The sequence below is a fragment of the Vulpes lagopus genome, chromosome 2, assembly GCF_018345385.1.
Source record: "Vulpes lagopus strain Blue_001 chromosome 2, ASM1834538v1, whole genome shotgun sequence".
In the NCBI taxonomy this organism is placed as follows: Eukaryota; Metazoa; Chordata; class Mammalia; order Carnivora; family Canidae; genus Vulpes; species Vulpes lagopus.
In genome coordinates this window covers 34,938,406-34,962,135 of record NC_054825.1, presented here as the reverse complement: position 1 = coordinate 34,962,135, position 23,730 = coordinate 34,938,406, and the positions used below count along the sequence as shown (strand labels likewise).

The window sequence follows — 23,730 nt, the reverse complement described above, 5'->3', positions numbered from 1 at the left end:
AGTTGCTACTGCCTCAGCAGAATGAAGTATCTCAAAATTGGATTGAATAAAAACCGTCTAAGAACTACAATGATTCAAAAATTATTCTCTAATTTGGCATTTCTGGCAACAGACCACAAATTATGCTGTTGGGGATCCCTGGGTGGCTCAGCGGTTTAGCCTCTGCCTTCAGCTCAGGGTGTGATCCTGGAGTCCTGGGATCGAGTCCCACATCGGGCTCCCTGCATGGAGCCTGCTTCTCCCTCTGCCTGTGTCTGTGCCTCTCTGTGTGTGTGTGTGTGTGTGTCTCTCATGAATAAATAAATAAAATGTTTCTTTAAAAAAAAAAAAACAAAACCCAAATTATGCTGTTATAATCCCAACAGCATAATTAGCACTTTTGCTGAAATGAAGACAAAAAATAAATATATAATAACTTGTGAATTAGATTTTGCTATTACTCATCGTCCTCTGCTCTATCAACAGAACACCAGACATGCACCATAATCATTAACTTCATTGTCTTGGGCATTTTGCCAACTTTTATTCGCATAAAATTATAGTCTTCATATGTACATATTTAAAATTTTGTGGGGTCTGCTTCTCCCTCTCCTTCTGCCTTTCCCCCCAAGCCCTGTTCGTGCTTGCTCACTTGTGCTCTCTCTCTCTCTCAAATAAATAAATAAAATCTTTAAAAACAACCCTCAGCCCACTCCTATTTCCACAGCTCTGAGACTCTTACCTCCATGACCTCTCCTGGTACCTTACCCTCTCCCTCTTGGTTTCCAAAAAGACATGTGGGACTTCTTTGACATGTGCTGCTCAGTTCAGCGCAGCTCACCCCTCCCTGAGGACTGGGCACAATTTACTAGGGGTTGGATCCCAGTCTATCTGAGCAACAGCACATGGTACAAGGTGCTTTTAGTTCCCACCAGCTCCCAGCTGGGGGCTTTATAGGGCAGCAATTTTTCCCCAAAGACACACAAGGTTCAGACTTGGAAACAGGCCCCTGGCACAAGGCCACAAGCTCATGGAGCTCACCAGGTACAGGCTCCCACATTTAGGTCCGAGCGCTCCCTCTCAATATTTAGCAAGTACTGGGAAGTCTATCAATTTCAATTCAGATCTAATGATGAACTTTGAGATAAACAAAGGAACTTGTGAAAAACAAAAAACAAACAAGGAACTTCTATGTTATCTATATTGAATTTTGTAAAACTTCACTACCAAAATAACACACCAGTCGTGCCTAGATGATTTTCCAAATTATTTTCAAAATTCAAAGAAGATACTTTAGACATTAAACAATAGTTGCTGTTAATTTTTTAAATGGTAAATGGAACTGCATAGCTATTAAAAGAGACCACCTCTTCTACTATTTTAATCTGTTTTTAAACAGATTTACCACTAAGAAGTTGTCAAATTTTCAGGCTGCAGCCAAATGCCCCTGCCCTTACATACTACTAGCTGCTCCCACCAGGCTAATTATCCCGTTGGCAAATAACCTCAGCTCTCCAGCCTTCAATCTGCCCCCAGCCTTCCTAAGGCAGCCTACTTGCTTTCAGACACACATGGAAGCACACATGCTTGCAGTGAGGTCCCCCTTCATTCTGCGTGACTCACTTGAAGTTTTTATAACACTGTAGGCACCAGCCATTCACAGTTACTCAAAGTGGTTTCACCCTCCAGATTTTCCCAAAGGTTTATGTTGCAGAATTTACAGGGCTTTGTGGGAACATCCAAATCCATGTAAGGAACTGGTTGCATACCCACAGGTTGAGACTGCTGGTGTGAGCTAAAGAATTAAAGATGAGACTGTTCTAAACATCTTTCCTCTAAGCACACTGTTGCTGGTAAGTTTTCAAAATACTCCCAGTGTGTGTGTGTGTGTGTGTGTGTGTGTGTGTGTGTGCTGTTTGTTGTGTTGCGTATTGTTTTGCTTTGCCTTTTTTTTTTTTTTTTTCAATTGAGAGTATTCCTGAGCCTTGGGCAGGAAATGGAAAGGATAAGAAGAGAGAAGGGCAAAGAACTCCTCTAAATGCTGGTAAATATTTCATCCTGGGGCACTGTGAAGGAATACTTATTCATGGTTGAACATAAATTGTGACATCTCACCCTCCTGGGGATCCCACACTAGCCATCTTCCTTTCACCCCTCTCTCCATGTCTTCAAATCAATGCACAAGGGCCCTATCCCTGTCTCGATTTGGAGAAGAATCGTTCCCTTTGTGATCATTGTGCCTGGGAACAAAAGAACATATGGATCAAAGGTTTAGGGGTCTTCAGCCCCACCACGATCACATGACCACCCAGCTCAAAGGAGGCAACTGTCAACTAAAGTGCTGGTCGGAAGCTTCTGGCCTTTCATGGAGAGTCCCTGTGGTTACCTAGAAACAGTCCCCTCACGCGTCATTTACATTGTTTTGCACTGTGCTGCCAACAGTCCTTTGGGAGATTCTGTATTTAGCCATTTCAAGTTGTATGCTTAATGAAAGCATCCTACTTTTTTTTCTTTTGTCTCTCTAAAATATACAATCCCTTCAGCCCCTAAATTAATTTTGGGTTTCCTTTAGAATCAGTTGCCTAACACTACAAAATCCTGTTGGTGGTTTTATTGTCCTCATTTTTACATGATTAAATATTTTACATGACGTAAATGTAAATATTGTTTTAAATGAATAGATCATTTACAGATTGACATTTTTTAAACATTAGGACTTCTTATCTAATAACAGCGTTAAATGCATCTGTATTTTCATTTAATTGAGTCTGTTCTGGCCTCAGAAGTGTTTCTGTGTTTCTCATATAGCTCTTGCAAAATTCCTGGTTTATTCTTTTTATCTTACCTTGTGTTGCTATTATTAGTAGCACTGTCCATGATCTTTTTGAACAGCTGTTGTCTACATATGATGACCACCCCATAATATTGCTGAAATGGCCTTCTTGCTTTAAAGGAGAGTGGCGGGCTCTGGTCTGCTTTTATGCCTGCTTTTAAAAACTGAAACAGGGAAGAGTTTGAATGTGGTGAGCTAGAGGTCACAGGAGGGACAAACTTGGGGTAAGTTCATCAAAGTCCTGCAGCTGTAAGCATTGGTCAAGAAGTAAGGAGGGCTGCTCTTTGAAGTTGTAGGAAAGCCATGGAGCTTGGAGGTCAGCTGTGATTCCCGACCTTCCAAGACCACGAACATCCTTGCCTCTTTTCAAGTCGTCCTCACCAAAGGAGCTCTCACGTATCCCATTGCTTCCACATCAGGGATGTGAGCCCTGGCTATCGTACTCATCAGTTGGTTCTCTCTTCTACAACTACACATTTCTTGCATATTTCTTTTTATGGGCTTCTTAGGTAAGGTGGAAGACGTGGATCACCATTTTGTGTAAGTATCCTTGCAGGCTGCAGGTTCCCCTTAGATGCTTGCACTGATATACCAAAGGAAAGGGGGCACCAAGGATGTACTTACTACATGATTGTGATGTGTGGGGCTGTGCTTTCCATGAGCATCTCATTTAATGCCCCCAACAACCCTATGAGAAATTACTATTATCGGCCTCCCTGTTTTCCATGGAAGAAAACTGAGTCTCAGAGAGATGAATAAATTGTTCAAGGTCACACAGCCAGTTAATGGGAACCCCAAGACTTGAACCCATGCATATTGGTCTCTGTCGTCTAAACTCTTGGTAGCTTTTAGCAATAATATCCTTTTGTGGTAGTGGAAGAAAGAAGACATAAATTATGTCTCAACCAAACTGAAACAGTTTCTTTTATTAAACTTATGTTGCAGCCGTGGGAGTGTACTGCTCAGATCTCCCCTTAAGTAAGAGCCTGTCATGAGCACTATAGTTAGCTGACCGTGTCCACCAGTAGGGCCTTTAGGATCTACCATATTTACACCTGGAGCATGTCCTTCCCAGACCACTCCCAGACCATGGCTGTGCCTGCAGGAGAGCTGGAACCGGCCCATTCCTGTCCACTGTGGGACTCCTCCAGTCTCTGTGTTGGGGCTACTGGGGCTTCCCACCAGCCTGAGTGAGGTCTCCTCAGAGCTGCAAGAGCCAAAGCTCTTCCTATCCAATCCTCTTTCCTACCACTCTCCCTGCATAGGACTCAGAGGTTCTCCCCAACACGAGGCTCAAACTCATAAACCCCAAGATCAAGAGTAGGACATTCTACTGACAGAGACAGTCAAGCATCCCTGTAATGTCTTTCTCCTTTTTCTTTGTGTTGGAGTTTAGTTTGTTGGATATTAACCTAGCCCCCTGGTGGTAGACAGCATAATGGCCCCCCAAAGATGTCCATGTCTTAATCCCCCAAATTTGTGAATAAATTGTGTTAGATAGCTATAGGGAATTAAGGTTGCTAATCAACTGGCCTGGAGATGAGACTATCCTGGCCTATTTGGGAGGGCCCAAGGTAGTCATGAGGATCCTTTTATGTAAAAGAGGGAGGCTGGAAAGTGAGGGAGCAGGAGATTGTGGTTATAAAAGCAGAGGTTAGAGTGAGGTGATTGCTGACTTTGAAGATAGAAGGCAGCCATGAGCCAAAGCATATGGGTAGCCTCCAGAAACTGGAAAAAGCAAGGAAATGGATGCTCCAATGTTTTTTTTTTTTTTCCCTCAGGTTGGCCTGACTGCCTGCTGTTTCTTGCTTGACCTTTTCAAGGACTCGTTTTGGCCTTGAACCTTATCCTGTTTTTTTTTTTTTTTTTAATTTTTATTTATTTATGATAGTCATACAGAGAGAGAGAGAAAGAGAGGCAGAGACATAGGCAGAGGGAGAAGCAGGCTCCATGCACCGGGAGCCCGATGTGGGATTCGATCCCGGGTCTCCAGGATCGCGCCCTGGGCCAAAGGCAGGCACTAAACCACTGCGCCACCCAGGGATCCCAAACCTTAGCCTGTTGAAGTCTATGCCTAGAATTTTCTTTCAGTCATCAGAATGCAGAACATAAAGACAGATTTTTCAGGTGACAGTCTGCCCAGGCAATGAGATATGGTCGAAAGTTGGCATTTTATGGGCCTAATAATATTCCTGTACATATTTGCTTTCTGGATTGAAAGTGCAGGGCAGACTGACAGCATGCCAAGTATATTGTGACTAGCCATTTCCCATGAGTGCCAAGCAAATTTACAGTCCACTTGAGCCAGTCTTTTTTTTTTTTTTTAAGATTTTATTTTTTCATGAGAGACACAGAGAGAGGCACAGACATGGGCAGAGGGAAAAGCAGGCTCCCTGCAGTGAGCCCAATGTGGGACTCCATCCCAAGACCCCAGGATCATGCCCTGAGACAAAGGCAGATGCTCAACCAAGGGGCCACCCAGGTGTCCCTGGTTTTTTTTAGATTCTACATATAAATGAAATCATATGGTATTTGTCTTTCTCTGTTTGTCTTATTTCACTTAGCATAATGCCCTCTAGGTCCATCTTTGTCAGAAATGTCAAGATCTCATTATTTGTTTATGGCTGAGAACCATAAAATGTGGAGAGCACAGCATAAGAGAGTTATTGAATCACTATGTTGTAGACTTGAAACTAATGTAATATTGTGTGTCAACTATACTCCAATAAAAAAAAGGAGGGTAAGTATTAAGCAAATCTATACCTATTTTATGTTTATGCTTTCTTTGTATTGTGTACAAATAAATATGCTGTGTGTATATTTATATTCACATGTGCTGATTTAAAAAGATCTTGAAAACATATTATGTGAAAAGTAAATTGTAGCATAATACAATACATATAACATGATTCCTACTTATGTAAGAAAAAACCCACTATATTTGTAAATACATATATGCACGGGGAGTGAGTAAGTTCTGAAAATTTACATATACCCTTGGTTAAGAACCTCAGACCACTTATCAGTGGTCTTGGTTTTTTTTTTTTTTTTTTAAGTTTTGATTTATTTGGGGATCCCTGGGTGGCGCAGCGGTTTAGCGCCTGCCTTTGGCCCAGGGCGCGATCCTGGAGACCCGGGATCGAGTCCCGCGTCGGCTCCCGGTGTATGGAGCCTGCTTCTCCCTCTGCCTGTGTCTCTGCCTCTCTCTCTCTCTCTGTGTGCCTATCATAAATAAATAAAAATTTAAAAAAAAAAAGATTTGATTTATTTATTTGAGAGAGAAAGTGAGAGCACAAACGGGGGAGTGGCAGAGGAAGAAGCAGGTTACCCACTAAGCAGGAAGCCTGATGCTGGCCCCATCCCAGGACCTCAGGATCATGACCTTACCCAAAGGCACACACTTAACCAACTGAGCCACCCAGGTGCCCCTCAGTGGTTTAAATATCTATTACATCCAGAGTGGGGAAAACAAACCCCTAGTGGTTTTCAGCAAGTTATACAGTCAGTGGTTACTTCTATGAAAAGGAAAGGGAGGAGTGAGAAGCTGAATAGAGATTTCACATTTTACTCTTTTTACAGCTATATTTTAAAATTATTATTATTTTATAAGTAGGCTCCGTGCCCAATGTGGGGCCTAAACTCACAACCCTGAGATGGAGAGTTGCATGCTCCACTGACTGAGCCAGCCAGCCAGGCACCGCTATACATTTATATTTTAGAAAATTTTAATGAAAATATCTTTTTTTTTTTTTGGTACAACGTTTTATGGAAGGCAATCTATCAAAAATTTTTATTTTTTTAAAGATTTTATTTATTTATTCATGAGAGACACAGAGAGAGAGACACAGAGAGAGAGAGGCAGAAACACAAGGCAGAGGGAGAAGCAGGCTCCATGCAGGGAGCCCAACATGGGACTCGATTCCGGGTCTCCAGGATCAGGCCCTGAGCTGAAGGCAGCGCTAAACCACTGAGCCACCTGGGCTGCCCAATAAATAAAATCTTTAAAAACAAACAAACAAACAAATAAATAACTCTTTAAAAAATCTAAAAAATAAAAAAATAAAGTCCTAATGGTACCTGTCCTTTAAGCCACAGATTACATGTATAAGAATTTCTCTTGCAGTTACACTTGCACATGTGCACAATAAAGTAATTTCAAAGTTATTTTTATTTATTTATATTAGTTACCTATTGCTACATAGCAAATTGCCCACAGACTTAGCAGCTTAAATAATATATTCATTATCTCAAACGCTGTGGGTCAGACATAGCTCAGCTGGATTTCTTCAGAATCTTTCATGTGGCTGCAATCAAAGTATCAATCTGGGCTGAGTCTCATCTGAGGCTCAGGTGGGGAAGGATCTGCTTCCAAATTCAGAATTGTTAGCAGGATTTAGTTTCCTGTAGATGTCATGCTGAGGGCTTCAGCTCCTTGCTGGCTGCTAGCTAGAGTCTGTTTTCAGTTCCTAATCATGTGGGCTTTTCTATATGGTTGCTTACTTCACTGTGTTCAGCAAAAGAATCAATAGAGAGACTGCTAGCAAGAAAGAAGTTACAGGGGATCCCTGGGTGGCTCAACGGTTTAGCGCCTGCCTTTGGCCCAGGGCCTGATCCTAGAGACCCAGGATCGAGTCCCGTGTCGGGTTCCAGGCATGGAGCCTGCTTCTTCCTCTGCCTGTGTCTCTGCCTCTCTCTCTCTCTGTCTATCATGAATAAATAAATACATCTTAAAAAAAAAAAAAGAAAGAAGTTACAATATTGTGTAGTGTAGTTATGGAAGTGACATTTCATGTCCTTTGTTGCATTCTATTGAGGTTAGAAGCAAGCCACAGGTCCTGTCTGTATTCAAGGAGGATTACACAAAGGGTGAATACTAGGAGGTAGGATAATATAAATAATTATATATACTTATATACTCGTATATACAGTCAGCTATAGTATATAACTCGTAGAGTTGATAAAATAATATAAATATTTATTCTTATTTGAAGGATTTAGATTTAACTTTGATTACTTTTAGGTAGATTTTGTTTGTTGTTTCAGGTCATAGGTGTTTAGGTTGCAAGGACCAAGAACTTACTGCTTTAATGTAATATGCAACTGTTTGTTCCAAATGGAGGGCCAAAATGTTCAGAATAAAATTAAGAAATTAAGGACTGTTAAGAAAATGAGGACTGAACTTCAAGCTTGGGAGTAAGTAGTTGTTGCATGGGATCCTGGCATTCTTCCAAAAATTTTCATTAACAGTTATTAACTGGTATTCTTACTCTCTTCACCCCCCCCCCCGATTTTATATATATGTAATATATATATATATATTTGTTTTTTTAAATTTTTTTGACTTTTATTTATTTATGATAGTCACAGAGAGAGAGAGAGAGAGGCAGAGACACAGGCAGAGGGAGAAGCAGGCTCCATGCAGGGAGCCCTACGTGGGACTTCATCCTGGTCCCCAGGATGATGCCCTGAGCGAAAGCGCTAAACCTGAGCCACCCAGGCTGCCCAAAATTGTCATTTTCTGTAAGTCAAAATGGTCAAATAATAGTTTCATATATATTCTGTGAAAGGGAAGTGTATGTAAAATGACCTCCATAGACTTGTAAGAGGCAAGGACCAAAGGACCATAAGAGGGAAGAAAACGGCCAAGAAGTCCAGCTTGACAAGAAATGGCTTATTAAGGAGACTTACAGACAGAAGCATATCTTGGGCTCTGCAAAACCAGCAGCTCTCCTCCACCCCACCTCCCTTTACACCTACTCTCTGTAGCCCTGGAGGCTGGGAGTACATGTTTGGGGGCCACCTACAGGGAAAATGTTTAAGAATATGGGTCTGTTCTAGTCATATCTCTAGGGCAGATCAAGGATGTTATGCCCCTAGGCTGTGCTTAGTGATATGGTTAAACAAAAGGAAAGAAAATGGGAGGGAAGGAGCCTTCTGTGACCTGAAACCACAGTCATCATGGTGGATATGTCCAAGATGACCTTAGTTTGGTTCACACAATATAGTTCAATCTAATATAAATGAATTGCAATTTCAATTTCAGTTGCAACATAATCAATTTCCCATTGATTGAAGTTGTTTCTATTTTTTTTTGCCAATATAAAGAATGTTGCTATTAATAATTTTGTATTTCTATATGTCTTTGTACTAATAAGTCTTTAGGGTAAAAATATAGAACTCTAGGTTAAAGGGTATGGATATTTTAAATTTTGATAAAATAAACTGCCAACTTGTCTTCCATTAAGATTATACCAATTTACACTCCCACCAATGTGCTCTGAGTTTTCTGGAAACTTCTGCAACATAGTATATACATTTTCCTCTTATGCCATATTGAGGCATAAGCATTTTAATGACTTGTCCAGATTTAGATCTAGAGGCAGAGCTGGGACTTGGCCCAAGAATTTTAGATTTACATCATTTCTTTTCACCATTTCATTTAGGTTTTCACTCATTTCCCACACCTGTTTTTTTGAGTTACACCAAAGTATATCTCAAGCTAATATCTTCTAGGTAGACTTCCCAAGTAACCAGACCTCTATGCTCACCTTTCATCTTCCTAATCTCTTACATGTAGAAACCTAATTTCTTTGGTTGTTGTTCTCATTGTTTTTCTAAGGGTTTCCTAAATTCCAGCTTGTTGAAGGCTGGTACTCTGTCAGTGTATCCCCCACCTGCTTCCTCAACACCAAAGGCCAGGGCCTCTGGCACAGTATCAACAATAACTTGTTTATTGTTTAATTAAATCTATTTTAAATTAATTGTGTATAGGAAGAAGATGTAATATTTATTGGGTATCTATTACATGGCAAGTATTGTGTGGTGCTGGGCAGTATCCAGTATGTCATATAATTTATTCTTCATGGTAACCCTGGAAGTAGGTAACCCTTCAACAAGAGAAGAGAAAGAAATATGAAGAGATTAAGCAACCTTCTCAAAGTAATTTGGAGTAAGATGTGGACAGAACTAGTATTTTTTTTTTTTTTTTTAGATTTTTAAAATTTATTTGAGAGAGAGGGAGAGCATAGAGGGAAAAGCATACAAGGATTAAAATGGTGGTGGTATGTCAGGGCAAACTGAGAGAGACTAAAGGACTTTGATGGTTGAAAAGATTTTGCCTAGGCGCACCAATAGAGCATGTGACTCTTAATCTCAGGGTCCTGAGTTCAAGCCCCACATTGGGTGTGGAGCCAATTTAAGATTAAATAATAATATAATAATAATTATGATGATGATGATGAAATAAAAAAAACAAAAGATTTTGCCTAGTGGAGATGAGTTCAGAAAAGCAAACTAGGAGAGGCACCTGGGGGATCCCCGGGTGGCTCAGCGGTTTAGCGCCTGCCTTCAGCCCAGGGCGTGATCCTGGAGACCCGGGATTGGGTCCCACATCGGGCTCCCTGCATGGGGCCTGCTCTCCCTCTGCCTGTGTCTCTGCCTCTCTCTCTCTGTGTGTTTCTCTCATGAATAAATAAATAAAATCTTAAAAAAAAAAAAAAAAAAAAAGGAGAGGCACCTGGGTGGCCCAGTCAGTTAAGTGTAAGACGCTTGATTTCAGCTCAGGTCATGACCTTGGGGTCATGGGATCAAGCCCCACACTGGGCTCAGTACAGTCTGTCTCCCTCTGCTTCTCCTCCCACTTGCTCATTCTCTATGTCTAAAATAAATAAATAAAATCTTAAGAAAAAATAGAAAAAAAGGGCCACTGGGTGTCTCAGTTGGTTAAGCACCTGATTTTTTTTTTTTTTAAGATTTTATTTATTTATTCATGAGAGACACACAGAGAAAGAAAGAAGCAGAGACACAGGCAGAGGGAGAGCAGGCTCCATGCAGGGAGCCCGATGCGCCACTTGACCCGGGGTCTCCAGGATCACACCCTGGGCTAAAGATGGTGCTAAACCGCTGAGCCATCCGGGCTGCCCAAGAACCTGATTTTGACTCGGGTCATAATCCTAAGGGTCCTGGGATGGAGCCCCCACTCCCACATCCCCCACCCCCTTGTCAGGCTCGCCCCTCAGCAGGGAGTCTACTGTTTCCCTCTCCCTCTCCCCCTCCCTCTGCTCATGCTCTGCCTCTCAAATAAACAAATGCAATTTTAAAAAGGAGAAAAGGGGCGTGCCTGTGACTCAGCAGTTGAACGCCTGCTTTCGGCTCAGGTTGTGATCCTGGAGTCCTGGGATCGAGTCCTGCATTGGGGTCCCTGCATGAAGCCTGCCTCTCCCTCTGCCTATGTCTCTGCCTCTCTATCTGGGTCTCTCATGAATAAATAGATAAAATCTTTTTTAAAAAATTTTAAAAATAAAGAAAAAGAAAAGGCTAACTGGGTATGAGTGTAATTCCACCTTTCCCTGATAGCTCTGTGCCTAATAATTCAGAAGTCCAAGAGAATAACATGGTTCAATGCTTTTAATAAATTCTCTGTGTCCAACAGACTGAGAGATGTCTTGCTACTTCTGATGCCCATGCTGATCCCAGCTCTGACAGTAAACTTGGATGTGCCCTGGCAACTTTCCTTTTACTTTTTTTTTTTTTAAGATTTTATTTTTAAGTAATCTCTCCACCCCATATGGGACCCTAACTCAAGATCCTGAGATCAAGATCCATGTACTCTACCAGCTGAGTCAGCCAGGTGCTCCTCCCTTCACTCTTGATGGTACCTGCAGGGAGAGAATACCCAAGTTCTCCCTGTCCATCCTCCTCCTCAGTATTTTAGACATTTTGATCCTGTCTTCTCCCACCTGCAGATTTGTCCATCTGCCCCAAACTTCCAAATCTTTCTAGATGCTCATATACAGAAGCCTTCTCTATTTCCCTCGCTATTTTGCTTGTCTTTCTCTGGAGTTTTTCCAACTCCATAATCTTTCTTGAGGTACTCTATACAGACTACTTGTTGATTTTCACATGCTATTATCACTATGCTATTCATTACACAAAACTATGTATAGGATCCTGGAGTTAGTAGTATGCCATAGGGACTTCAGATTTAACCTAGCCTAGTTCTCCTCAATATATATATTGGAGACATTAGGACTTAGTCAAAATCACTCCAGAAGCTGATGGCAAGTTCTCTCCATTTCCTACTCACTGCAAGCAATTGGTCTCTATCATATCACAGTTCATACTCTGTTCTTGAGAAGAAGTCCTAATATAGTTCTTCTTAAAGAGTAAAGGAGCAGAAGCAGTAGTAATCTGCACTATGTACTTGGGCCTAGAGTTTGGCCTTTCCTTCCTTCATAGAGGTAAGCTCAGTAGATGGTCAAAAGGCACACAAGAAGGATTGGCATTTGTCTTGTATGTAGAGGTAAAACTATGATTCTAGATGGTGGTGTTTCACTTCTAATACCCTTCTCTGATGACACCCAAATTTTGCCAAGCTTTTTAGAGAAAGTGTACTTTAGTCCCTATCTTAAGGGCTTGGTCTCTAGCTACACTGAACTTCCTTTACTTGACCAAGATGAATTTTATCTAATGGTCAATGTTACTTAGAATGTGAGCTCTTAAACCTGGCCTGGAACTATGTGCGATCTGGATGTTTTGCCAATTGTATGAAGATAAGAAGGTACAGAATAGGGGTGCCCAGGGGGCTCAGTCGAGTAAGGGTCTGCCTTCGGCTCAGGTCATGATCCTGGGGTCCTGGGATGGAGCCCCATCACTGGGGAGTCTGCTCACTGGGGAGTCTGCTTCTCCCTCTCCTTCTGCCACTCCCCCTGCTTGAGCTAATGCTTTTTCTCTCCCTGTGTCAAATAAATAAAATCTTTTTTTTTTTTTTTAAGAATGTACAGAATAGTAAAGAAATAGTTAACACTTCCTAGAGGCTGGTCAAAGAAGAAAGAGTTCAGGAGATCCTTACATCAAGAGATCTAAGATTGTTGCATTTACCATAATTGTGACAAGCTGAGAAGCACAGATGGTCAGCAAAAAGGTAAGTCTTATATCTATCAGTGGCTTAAAAGTCTTATGGGCTCAGACCTGTAATGTAAATGAATAAAGTTTATTGGTGAGATTTGTAGGAGCAGTGGAGAACTCTAGAAAACACACCGAATCTAAAGGGGGCAGCCAATATTCCATGTCAGCTGATGGTTGTTGCCATATAGGAAGGTAGGTCCAAATGTTTATAGATCTAATTTTTCAAGGAAATTCAGATATCTGAATTTTTATGTGAAATTGTTTAATTTTTAAATGCTGGCAACAAATCCAAATTGGGAGGGAAGAAGACGAGAGGAAAAATGAAAGAGAACCACATGCAGGCCAAGCAGAGCAACGATACAACCCAGGTTTTACCAGTCTGTCACTCTGGCTTTATGCAGACTTCTTGTCTTTCCCTAACAATTCAAGAGGTGTTTGGGAATTTACTTCAAGGTATACTCAGAACTATATCAAATGCAGTCAGAATTTCTACTGCCCTGCCAATTCTTTAAATCTATTCATGCAGTTTTTATTGAGCACTTAACATGTGCAAAATCATCATTACATCTTACTTAAAATGAAATGTTAATTACATGAAACAGATATAACTTCCATAATGGTCCACATGACTCTGAGATACATACTTAATTTCAGCTGTTTTTAAAAAATATGATCACATATAAAGAAAATTCTTTTTTAAAACCTACCGGAGCATTACAATTCACCTCTGAATTTAAAAGGTTAATGGGAAAGTTTCAGAACATAAGGCATCCCTCTGTTTAAATGTAACACTTCTAAAAGAATTCAAGGGCAACCATCCTGAAAATCTACTCATTGGAGGCAATTTTGACCTCTGAATGGCTTCTATCCCAATAGAGGTCATCTATGACACCAAGCAGTACTCAAGTTCCTACTGATTCCAAAAGGAAAAAAGAAAAGTTGGGAATCTTGCCAGCTGATTGGGTGAGGAGTCACTAAACTATTCAACCCGGCTGAGGTTATCAACTGCTTGTGATTACATTTCAATATAAATGTGTGAAACAATATATATCCTGCTTCGCACAGGAGATTTACACCGCTTTCGTCACCCCCCTCCCTCCCTTTTCCCCAGCCGCCTTCTGTACTCATCTCTCTCCCAATCTACAGTTGTTGCACATTTAAGGTATGGCTACTTCTTTCTCTTTTCACTATTTCTCCTGCTCTTAATCAGGGTCGGACTTTTCAAAAATCTTAACGTCTCTGCCATCTCAGAGATTCTCCATACCCCTTACACTCCCATCCCGAGGCCCACGCCCTCCCACCCCCCAGCCACATTCTAGAACCCGGACTCCTCTCCTCTCTCCAAGCCTTAGCTTGGCCTAAAATGCGCTCAACTTCTTCCCGGCTGCGTACCCCTCCCCGCCGCCGCGTCCCTCCCAGGCTGGCAGCCTCAGCCATTCCAGAAATTGACGAAGAAGTTGCAAAGGGAGTGCCACTTCTCAGCGCAGTAGGTCTCCGTGAGCTTCGCGTTCTCGTCCAGCCCGTCGGGATCGGGCCGGGTCCCCAGAGGTCGCTCCACTCCCGGGTCGGAGGCCGCCTTCCTCTTGCCGGCTTTGGACTTCTCAGAGGGCTTCCCCCTGGGGGACGTGCCCGCGGGAAGGCGGGCCGCTGTGGCAGAGCCGGGGGCGGGCTCCCGGGGCGGCCCGCGGCTCCCGGCCCGGGGCTTGGGATCCCGGGGGAAGCCCGCCGCAGTGGGGCGCGCCGGCGAGGACGCGCGGGGCACCAGGCGCAGCTCGGCGCCGTGGCCCTCCTGGCCTGCGCACAGGCGAGCCTTGAGCGGAGCCGGGTCGCGGCACGGACGCCGCTTCCTGCGCAGCCCGCCCAGCACCTGCTTCCAGTAGTGCGAGCCGCGGGCGGCGTAGGCGGCGCAGCGCTCCGGCTCGCCGCGGTAGGTGCACTGCTGGCGCGCGCCGGCGGGGTCCCGGCAGCGCAGCGCCAGCTCGCTCCCCGCCGCGGGCCCCGGGGCGCGCAGCAGGAGCTGCCAGCTGCACGCGTGCCGCTCGGGGCTGACGAAGCGGCCGGACGAGCGGCCCGCCGGCCCCGGGGCAGGCTCGGCCACGCGGCCCGCCAACCCCTTGTCTCTCCGGGCGGCCACGACGAGGCAGCCAGCCAGCAGCAGCAGCTGCAGCAGCAACAGCGAGAGCGACGCTCCCAGCCTCAGAGGCCTCATGGTCCGCGGGTCTGCGCTCAGCTCCGGTTTTCCGGGACGCCCGGGCGCTTCAGAGGCGGCAGGGCCGGGAGTGCAGCATCCCTGGGACCTGGGGACAGACGCAGAGACTGCTGCTTGCTGCAAACGCATCGACGACTTCCCCTTCCCGTGCGCTCTAGACGCTGGTTTGCAGCGGGCAGCAGCAGCCTGAGAGAGACCCTCTGAGAAACCGCCGTCTAAAGAATCGTTTTATATCTTTTCGAAAACCAATGCGAAGACAAAAACAAAGCGATGCCTGAAAATTGCCACCTCCACCCCTCCTTTCTTCACCCTCCAATAAACTATCTACAAAATCGTTTCAAATTATTCTTGGGAAACATACATTTTTACTGCACTTTGAACTTACCGAGTCCTAGGAGAGGTGGTGGAGCCCTATTAGGGCAGAGGGAGCGACCACACCGGAGATTAGTCGGCTTTAGCCGGTTCCCGGTGAATGAACGGGTTATGAATGGGACAGGAGGGGAGGGGCCTCCCCCCCACCCCCCGCCCTCCGGGACTTCCCTCACACTGAGAGATTTCCCACCACCACCACCACCACGCACACGCAACCCCAAGTGTAAAATGCAAGTGACACTGTGACACGAAATATAAGTCTTGCATTTAGCTTTCAATGTTTAAAATAATCACGCAAATTTTAACAAGTCATTCTTTTCTTTCCCTTTACATATTTAATCATCCGAATATGAAGTTAAAGAGAAAGATCCGAAATTTAAGAGTTAAACAAAAATTTCATGTTAGAAACAAAACAAGTGTCAATATTCTAAACCAAACACTACACTCTCTTCTTCATATCATTCTGAGTTCTGTATTTTCACCCAGGTCTTTCTTATCCTAATAATAGAATCCTAATTTTAATAACTACTTTCTACTAATAAAAATATATCCTGGTTTGCTAATATAGCATAGTGTCCTGCAGTTCACCCAGAGGTGGGCCTTTGGGCTTTTGGTTATTTTTAGGTATTATAAACTGTTTGCAAAGATTAGAAGTTTAAAAAATAATTTATTGGATAATAGTTACAAGGTAAAATTACCAATTAAATGTTGTGATCCTTAAGACATTGTGTTCTTGAATCTTGAAAATTTTATATTTAAGCAAAGCTTAAAATATTCCATCATCTTTTAAAAAAATGTTCTCAGTAACAAATGTGAGGGTTTTGGGGGTTTTTTTTGGTTTCAAGAGTTGTTATACTGTTACAATTGTTTTATATATGTATTTTCTTAAAATAATTACCCAAGATGTCAAGAAGTCTCATTATATTTTCTAATGTTTTGTTGCAGACTATATTTTCTATTACTGACCTCACTTTAGATATCGTATTTAACAGTATAATTTGATTACTACTATAAAAATCAAAATATTGGGGATCCCTGGGTGGCTCAGCGGTTTAGCGTCTGCCTTTGGCCCAGGGCGCGATCCTGGAGTCCCGGGATCGAGTCCCGCATCGGGCTCCCAGCATGGAGCCTGCTTCTCCCTCCTCCTGTGTCTCTGCCTCTCTCTCTCTCTGTGTCTATCATAAATAAATAAATCTTTAAAAAAATCAAAATATTTCAGAATTAGAAGAATGTATTTAAATATATATTAGCATATATTAAATCTATAGTAGGGTATATTGACCTAAGGAAGGATATTTTTTATTCCTCTGGTGAGATCAGAAAGATTAAATGATTTCCAAGGTCACACATCATTTAGTGATAAAGCCACATGCCACCTTTCAGTGATCAATAATCTTTACATTTCAGCTTTATATTACACTACTGTCACTTTCAAAGTTAATTATGTTTTTGTTACATCAATCTGATCTATATAACGAAAAGCAATTAGTATCTATGAAGTTAACAACTAGTAATATAAGTTTCATAAACAAGAGTAGCTCATGTACTTCAAAGATGGAAACATTCTCTTTCCCAGAAAACTGTATTTGTACTAGTAAAGCACTGTTGAGGAGAGTTAAGGGTTTTGTCTTGTTGCTCTGGTTTTACTTACTGTTATCAGCTACCAAACTGAATTGGAATAGTTTTTCAGCTAAAGAGTGACATCTTGTGACATTCTGCACTAATTACAATGAAAAAGTTCATTGTCTGAAAAGTCATAATCATTGAGAGATATTCCAGAGACCAAGTTTTCTATCAGAAACATTATTCCCCAAGGAAAATGGACACACGGATGTGCTATGCCACATCAGAAAGAGGTAATGTCTTACCACAAGTTACATTTTAAGATTTATTTCTTTATTTTGAGAGAGAGAGAGAGAGTGAGCACAAGCCATGGAGGGGTGAGGTGGGCAGAGGCAGAGGGAGAGAGAGAGTATGAAACACATTCCACCTGAGGCCGACATGGGCTCCACCTCACATCCCTGAGATCATAACCTAAGCTGAGATCAGAGTGGGTTGTTCAACCGACAGAGCCACCCAGGTGCCTCCCAAAAATTACTTTTTATAAACTGTGGTAAAATATACATATCACAAATTTTACCATTTTAACCATTTTTCAATGTGCAGTTCAGTGGCATTAAGTGCATTCACACTGTTGTGCAACCATCAGCACCATTCAGCTCCAGAACATTTTTATCTTTCAAATGTACCCGTTAAACCTAAACTCCTTATGCCTTCCTTCCTCCTTCCTTCAACATTCTGTTTCTGTGGATTTGACTACTCTAGGCACCTCATAGAAGTGGACTTATACCATATTTGTCCTTTCTGACCAGCTTCTTTCACTTATGTCTTCAAGATTATTCCATGTTGTAGCATTTGTCAGAATTTTCTTCCTATTTAAGACTAATAATATTCCATTGTATGTATGTACCACATTTTGTTTATTCATCTATCAATAGGTTCTTGAGTTACTTCCACCTTTTGGCTCTTGTGAATAGTGCTGCTCTGAATATGGCTGTACAAATATCTATTTGAGTTCCTGCTTTCAATTCTTTTGGGTATACACTTAGAGTGGAAATAGTGGCTCATATGGTATTTTATTTTTAACTTTTCAAGGAAGCTCCATACTGTTTCCTATAATGACTACACTATTTTACATTTCCGCCAACCATGCACAAGTGTTCCAATTTCTTCAATCCTTAGCAATACTTGTTATTTATTGTTTGTTTGCTTACTTGATTTTGTTTTTATAATAGCCATCCTAATTGATGTAAGTGATATCTCATTGTGGTGTTTTAAAAAAGATTTTATTTATTTATTCATGAGAGACACCAAGAGAGAGAGGCAGAGACACAGGCAGAGAGAGAAGCAGGCTCCATGCAGGGAGCCTGAGGTGGGACTCCATCCCGGGACTCCAGGATCACGCCCTGGACCAAAGGCAATTGCTCATCGCTGAGCCACCCAAGCATCCCTCATTGTGGTTTTAATTGGCATTTCTCCAGTGACTAATGATGCTGAGCATTTTTTTCACCTGCTTATTGCCCATTTGTATCTCTTCGTTGTAGGATGTCTGTTGAAGTCCTTTGCCCATTTTTTAATCAGGTTGTTTTGCTGCTGTTGAGTTGTAGGAGTTCTTTATATATTCTAGATATTAACCTCTTTTTAAAAAATTTAAAAGAAAAAGATTATTAAAATATTTTATACATATATTTTAAAAGATTTATTTGTTTGAGAGAGCACAAGCAGGGGAGGAGCATAGGGAGAGGGAGAAGCAGGCTCCTGGCTGAGCAGGAAGGTGGATGCAGGGCTCCATCCCAGGACACTGAGATCATGACCTGAGCTGAAGGCAAATGTTTCAGCTGAGCCACCCAGGCACCCCTAGAGATTTTTAAAAATAATCTCTATACCCAACATGGGGCTCAAACTCACAGCCCTGAGCTCAAGAGTTGTATGCTCCACCGAATGAGCCAGGCAGGAGCCCCTAAATATTAACCTCTTATGAATATATGATTTGCAGTATTTTCTCCTATTCAGTAGGTTGCCTTTGATGTACAAGAGTTTTAAATTTTGAAGTAGTCCAAAGGAAGACATTTTACACTTGATCTTAGCCAAAAGGCTGAGAAGCGATTTTTTAAAAGATTTTATTTATTTATTCATGAGAGACAGAGAGAGAGAGAGAGAGAAAGAGAGAGAGGCAGAGACACGGGCAGAGGGAGAAGCAGGCTCCATGCAGGGAGTCCGATGCGGGACTCAATCCTGAGACTCCAGGATCACATCCTGAGCCAAAGGCAGACGCTCAACCGCTGAGCCACCCAGGCGTCCCAGGAAGACATTTTAAAAAATATTATGATGTGAGATGTGTAAGGAAGCATGAAATAGATGTTTTAATATTGATTTAAAAATAATCTTGTTTGCATCAGTGATCCAACATATGTTTGGATTCATACCATATGCTGCCTAATAGTTTAGAATGGGGTGAATTTCTTGATAATTTCAGTGATTAACTTCTTAGTCCTTCCTTGAGAATAATATGAAAGAAATATATTATCATGAGGAAATATGTAGCATCTCCTTGCCTTCTTCTCCCAGAGAAAATTAACTGCAGCACCTGACCCAACAAACTTCTGTGTTGCCTAAGTCTCCTGCTTCTTGGTTTCTCCCTTTTCTTTCCTACTTTCTTTCTTTTTTTCCTTCTTCCCTCCCCCCTTCCACCCACCCCCTTTCTTTTTTTTAAAGTAATCTCTGCACACAATGCGGAACTTGAACTTACAACCCTGAGATCAAGAGTCACATACTCTACTGACTGAGCCACCCAGGTGCCCCAGAATAAATTAAATGTAATATAGCCATATAATGGGATACCGACAGCAGTAATTAAGTAAATTAACTAGATCTACATATGCCAATATGGATGAAATTCAAAACTGTAAGTTAAAAAAAGCAAGATGCAGAACAATATTTACAATATCACATTTCTATAAATTCTAAAAACTATACTTACAAAGCAATACTATTTGTATTCTTAAATCATGAATTATTTTAAATTTACAGAAAAATACAGAGAAAAAAAATCTATGCATGGACTTCTCCCTCAGGTTTAACATATGTTAATATTTTACCATATTTGCTTCAGATAAGTTTTCGAGAAATTAAAGATGTAATTGAGGTCTTTTATTCCTCTCCAATCCCATTCTCCTCCCTGTCTTCCCAGAAATAACTTATGAAATTTGTGTATATATTTCCTGTCCATGTTTTTTTTCAATTTTCTACATATATGTGCCTCCATAAACAATAAAAAGCAGCCTTTATAAGCTCATTTTTAATTAATTAACTTTGTTTCCAAGATCTAGTTCATTCTATGAAAATCCATTATTCACTTCTTTCATGCCACCCAGGTGTCCCAATAAAATAAAAATCTTAAAAAAAAAAAAAGAATTAGTGGGAAGATTTTTTTTCTTTCTTTCTTGAGGCAAACACTACCTCTTACTCCTTTGTTTTCATGGATGTATGACACCTGGAGGTGAAGCAACCATCTTTCCAGTTCTCCCAGTAAAGCTTGTCTCAGAAGAAGCTGACTTTATTTTCATCTCCTGGGTGGTCTAAGGGCAATTCCAATCCCATGGTTTGCCAATGGTTAGTTTAGTTACAGGTGTGTGACCTAATTCTGCACACTTTGTGAAGTTTGCTGTCACCTTCTAAGAAAGTTCTTTCCTGCTTTTAAAAGAGACTCATGGAAAGCTAATCTTTCCCCTATCCCACATTGTCCTCTTCTATGTTTTCCTTTTACAATGTACAAATTTTATGGTTTAGTGAATTCAAGTTTACTTATTTTTTTTCCAATGGTAAATATAAGATGGTGCATTAAGAAATACTTTCCTACCCAGGTCAAATATTCTTCAATATAGTTACTGATAGTTTCAGAGTTCATTTTCAAAGTACTATTTTTTCTTTTTCTTTTTTTTTTTTAAGATTTACTTATTCTTCAACAAAGCAGGAAAGAATATACAATGGAAAAAAAGTCTCTTCAACAAATGGTGTTGGGAAAACTGGACAGCCACATGCAAAAGAATTAAACTGGACCACTTTCTTACACCATACACAAAAAGAAACTCAAAATGGATGAAGGACCTAAATGTGAGACAGGAATCCATCAAAATCTTAGAGGAGAACACAGGCAGCAACCTCTTTGACTTCAGCCACAGCAACTTCTTGCTAGACACGTCTCCAAAGATGAGGGAAACATAGGCAAAAATGAACTATTGGGACTTCATCAAGATAAAAGGCTTTTGCACAGCAAAGGAAACAGTCGACAAAACCAAAAGACAACCTACAGAATAGGAGAAGATATTTGCAGATGTCTGATCAGATAAAGGCCTAGTTTATAAAGAACTTATCAAACTCAACACCCAAAAACCAAATAATTCAGTCCAGAAACGGGCAGAAGACATGAACAGATATTTCTCCAAAGAAGACATACAAATGATTAACAGACACATGAAAAAAAAATGCTTAACTATTAAGCATCAGGGAACTACAAATCAAAACTACAATGAGATACCACCTGACACCAGTCAGAATGGCTAAAATTAACAAGTCAGGAAACGACAGATGTAGATAAAGATGTGGAGAAAGGGGAACCCTCTTATACTGCTGGTGGGAATGCAAGCTGGTACAGCCACTCTGAAAAACAGTATGGAGGTTCCTCAAAAACTTAAAAATAGAGCTACCCTATGACCAGCAATTGTACTACTAGGTATTTACCCAAAGGATACACATACACACACATACACAATGGAATATTACTTAGCCATCAGAAAATGAAATCTTACCATTTGCAATGATGTGGATGGAACTAGAGGGTATTATTCTAAGCAAAATAAGTCAACCAGATAAAGAGTTATCATATGATCTCACTCATAATTCCCTAATTATGTGGATATATGATATGATATGGATTCATATCATAATTCCATTCATGTGGAATTTAAGAAACAAAATAGAGGATCATAGGGGAAGGGAGGGAAAAATAAAATATGAAATCAGAGAAGGAGACAAACCCTCTTAACTCTTAACTATAAGAGACTCTTAACTATAGGAAATAAACTGAGGGTTGCTAGAGGAGGTGGGTGGGGGGATGGGTTAACTGGGCGATGATGGGTATTAAGTAGAGTATTTGATGTAATGAGCACCGGGTGTTATATGCAACTGATGAATCACTAAACTCTACCTCTGAAACTAATAATACACTATATGTTAATTAATGCAAGCTCCATGCAGGGAGCCCGATGCGGGACCTGATCCTGGGTTTTCTTACCTTTTTTTTTTTTTAAAGCTCTATGCCCAATGTGGGGCTTGAACTCACAATCCTGAGATCAAGAATCGCATGCTCTACTGACTGAACCAGTCAGGTGTCCCTGGAGTAGAACTTTTTCTACTTTTAGTAGAAAAGTTTTCATCTTTAGATCTCTAATCCATCTGAGATTTCTTTTGGGATATGGTATGAAGTAGAGATTTGATTTTTCCCCTGTACGTGGGGAGCCAATTGTCCAATATTCTTTGTTCAATAGTTTGTTCTTTTGCCATTGATTTTTTTGTCCTCCACAGTTCCATCTTTATTATTATTATTATTATTATTTAGATTTTATTTATTCATGAGAGACACAGAGAGAGGCAGAGACACAGGCAGAAGAAGAAGCAGGCTCCATGCAGGGAGCCTGATGCAGGACTCGATCCCAGGACCCCAGGATCATGACCTGAGCCGAAGGCAGACGCTCAACCACTAAGCCACCCAGGTGTTCCCTACATTTCCCTATTTAATATAGCATTTTGCACTATATACATTAGTGAAATTTTGAAACAGACAAAAAGGACTTTAGCCAAACTCCCCTTCCTCTTCCAGCTTTATTGGACAGTTTAAAATTACATTTCTATTTTCTAGGACTTCAGTTGCTTCTGCCATCTGACTTTTAAAAACTGAAACACAGTGGTCTAAATGATATAGTATACAAAAATAACATCTTGATTTCTGTGAAAATGCATTTCTCTGAAATTCCTGAATAACTCCAAATTATGCTAACTCTGAGCATGAATGTTTACTCTGGGTTTTAGATTTAGTCTTTCAACAAATGTGTTCCAAACTTTTGCTATCACCTTATATATATTCAGCCTCAATGCTGTGATGAAGTTGTTCCTGTTTAGGCCTTTATCTCGATTGTTCTCACACACCCATTAACACGTTTGTCTTTTTTTTTTTTTAATATTTTTTTTATTCATGAGAAGCAGAGAGAGAGGCAGAGACATGGGCAGAGGATGAAGCACGCTCCCTGCGGGGAACCTGATGTGGGACTCAATCCCAGGACCCTGGGATCATGACCTGAGCTGAAGGCAGACACTCAACCATTGAGCCATCCAGTCATCCTCACATTTATCTTTGTATTTTATCCACTCAACTGTATGTTCTAAATAGGGCCTGATATAGACGTTACTTGATATTATTTAATAGCTACTGAGGTCAGACAATATAAGGCCATCATTATGCTAAAATTAGAGCTATTTATGGAAGCTCATACATACTCCCAGGATTGGTTTTACCTCCTACACAGGAACATGTTCAAAAAACCCAGAACAGGCTTACTGGTCTGATTCAACTCTTCCCATTCGTAGGAAATATCAGAAAGGGAGACAGAATGTGGAAGACTCCTAACTCTGGGAAACGAACTAGGGGTGGTGGAAAGGGAGGAGGGCGGGGGGTGGGGGTGACTGGGTGGCGGGCACTGAGGGGGGCACTTGACGGGATGAGCACTGGGTGTTATTCTGTATGTTGGCAAATTGAACACCAATAAAAAATAAATTTATTATTACAAAAAAAGTCAAAAAAGAAACAAAACAAAAC

At 41.3% G+C, this 23,730-nt stretch overlaps 1 protein-coding gene across 1 annotated transcript; it reads right to left on the bottom strand.

Annotated features, from left to right (window-relative positions):
• Positions 1 to 14,147: 14,147 nt before the first annotated feature.
• FGFBP3 (fibroblast growth factor binding protein 3) lies at positions 14,148 to 15,378 on the bottom strand. The gene is made up of 2 exons (XM_041738258.1): positions 15,313 to 15,378; positions 14,148 to 15,015 (listed from the first exon to the last, which is right to left on the bottom strand). Exon 2 carries the CDS (start codon positions 14,925 to 14,927, stop codon positions 14,148 to 14,150), a length of 780 nt encoding a protein of 259 aa, XP_041594192.1. The 5' UTR covers positions 14,928 to 15,015; positions 15,313 to 15,378.
• Positions 15,379 to 23,730: the final 8,352 nt, after the last annotated feature.

Bases quoted from the DNA above. Each gene is read 5' to 3' on its own strand.
- FGFBP3 (XM_041738258.1), bottom strand. From the start codon at position 14,927: ATGAGGCCTCTGAGGCTGGGAGCGTCGCTCTCGCTGTTGCTGCTGCAG.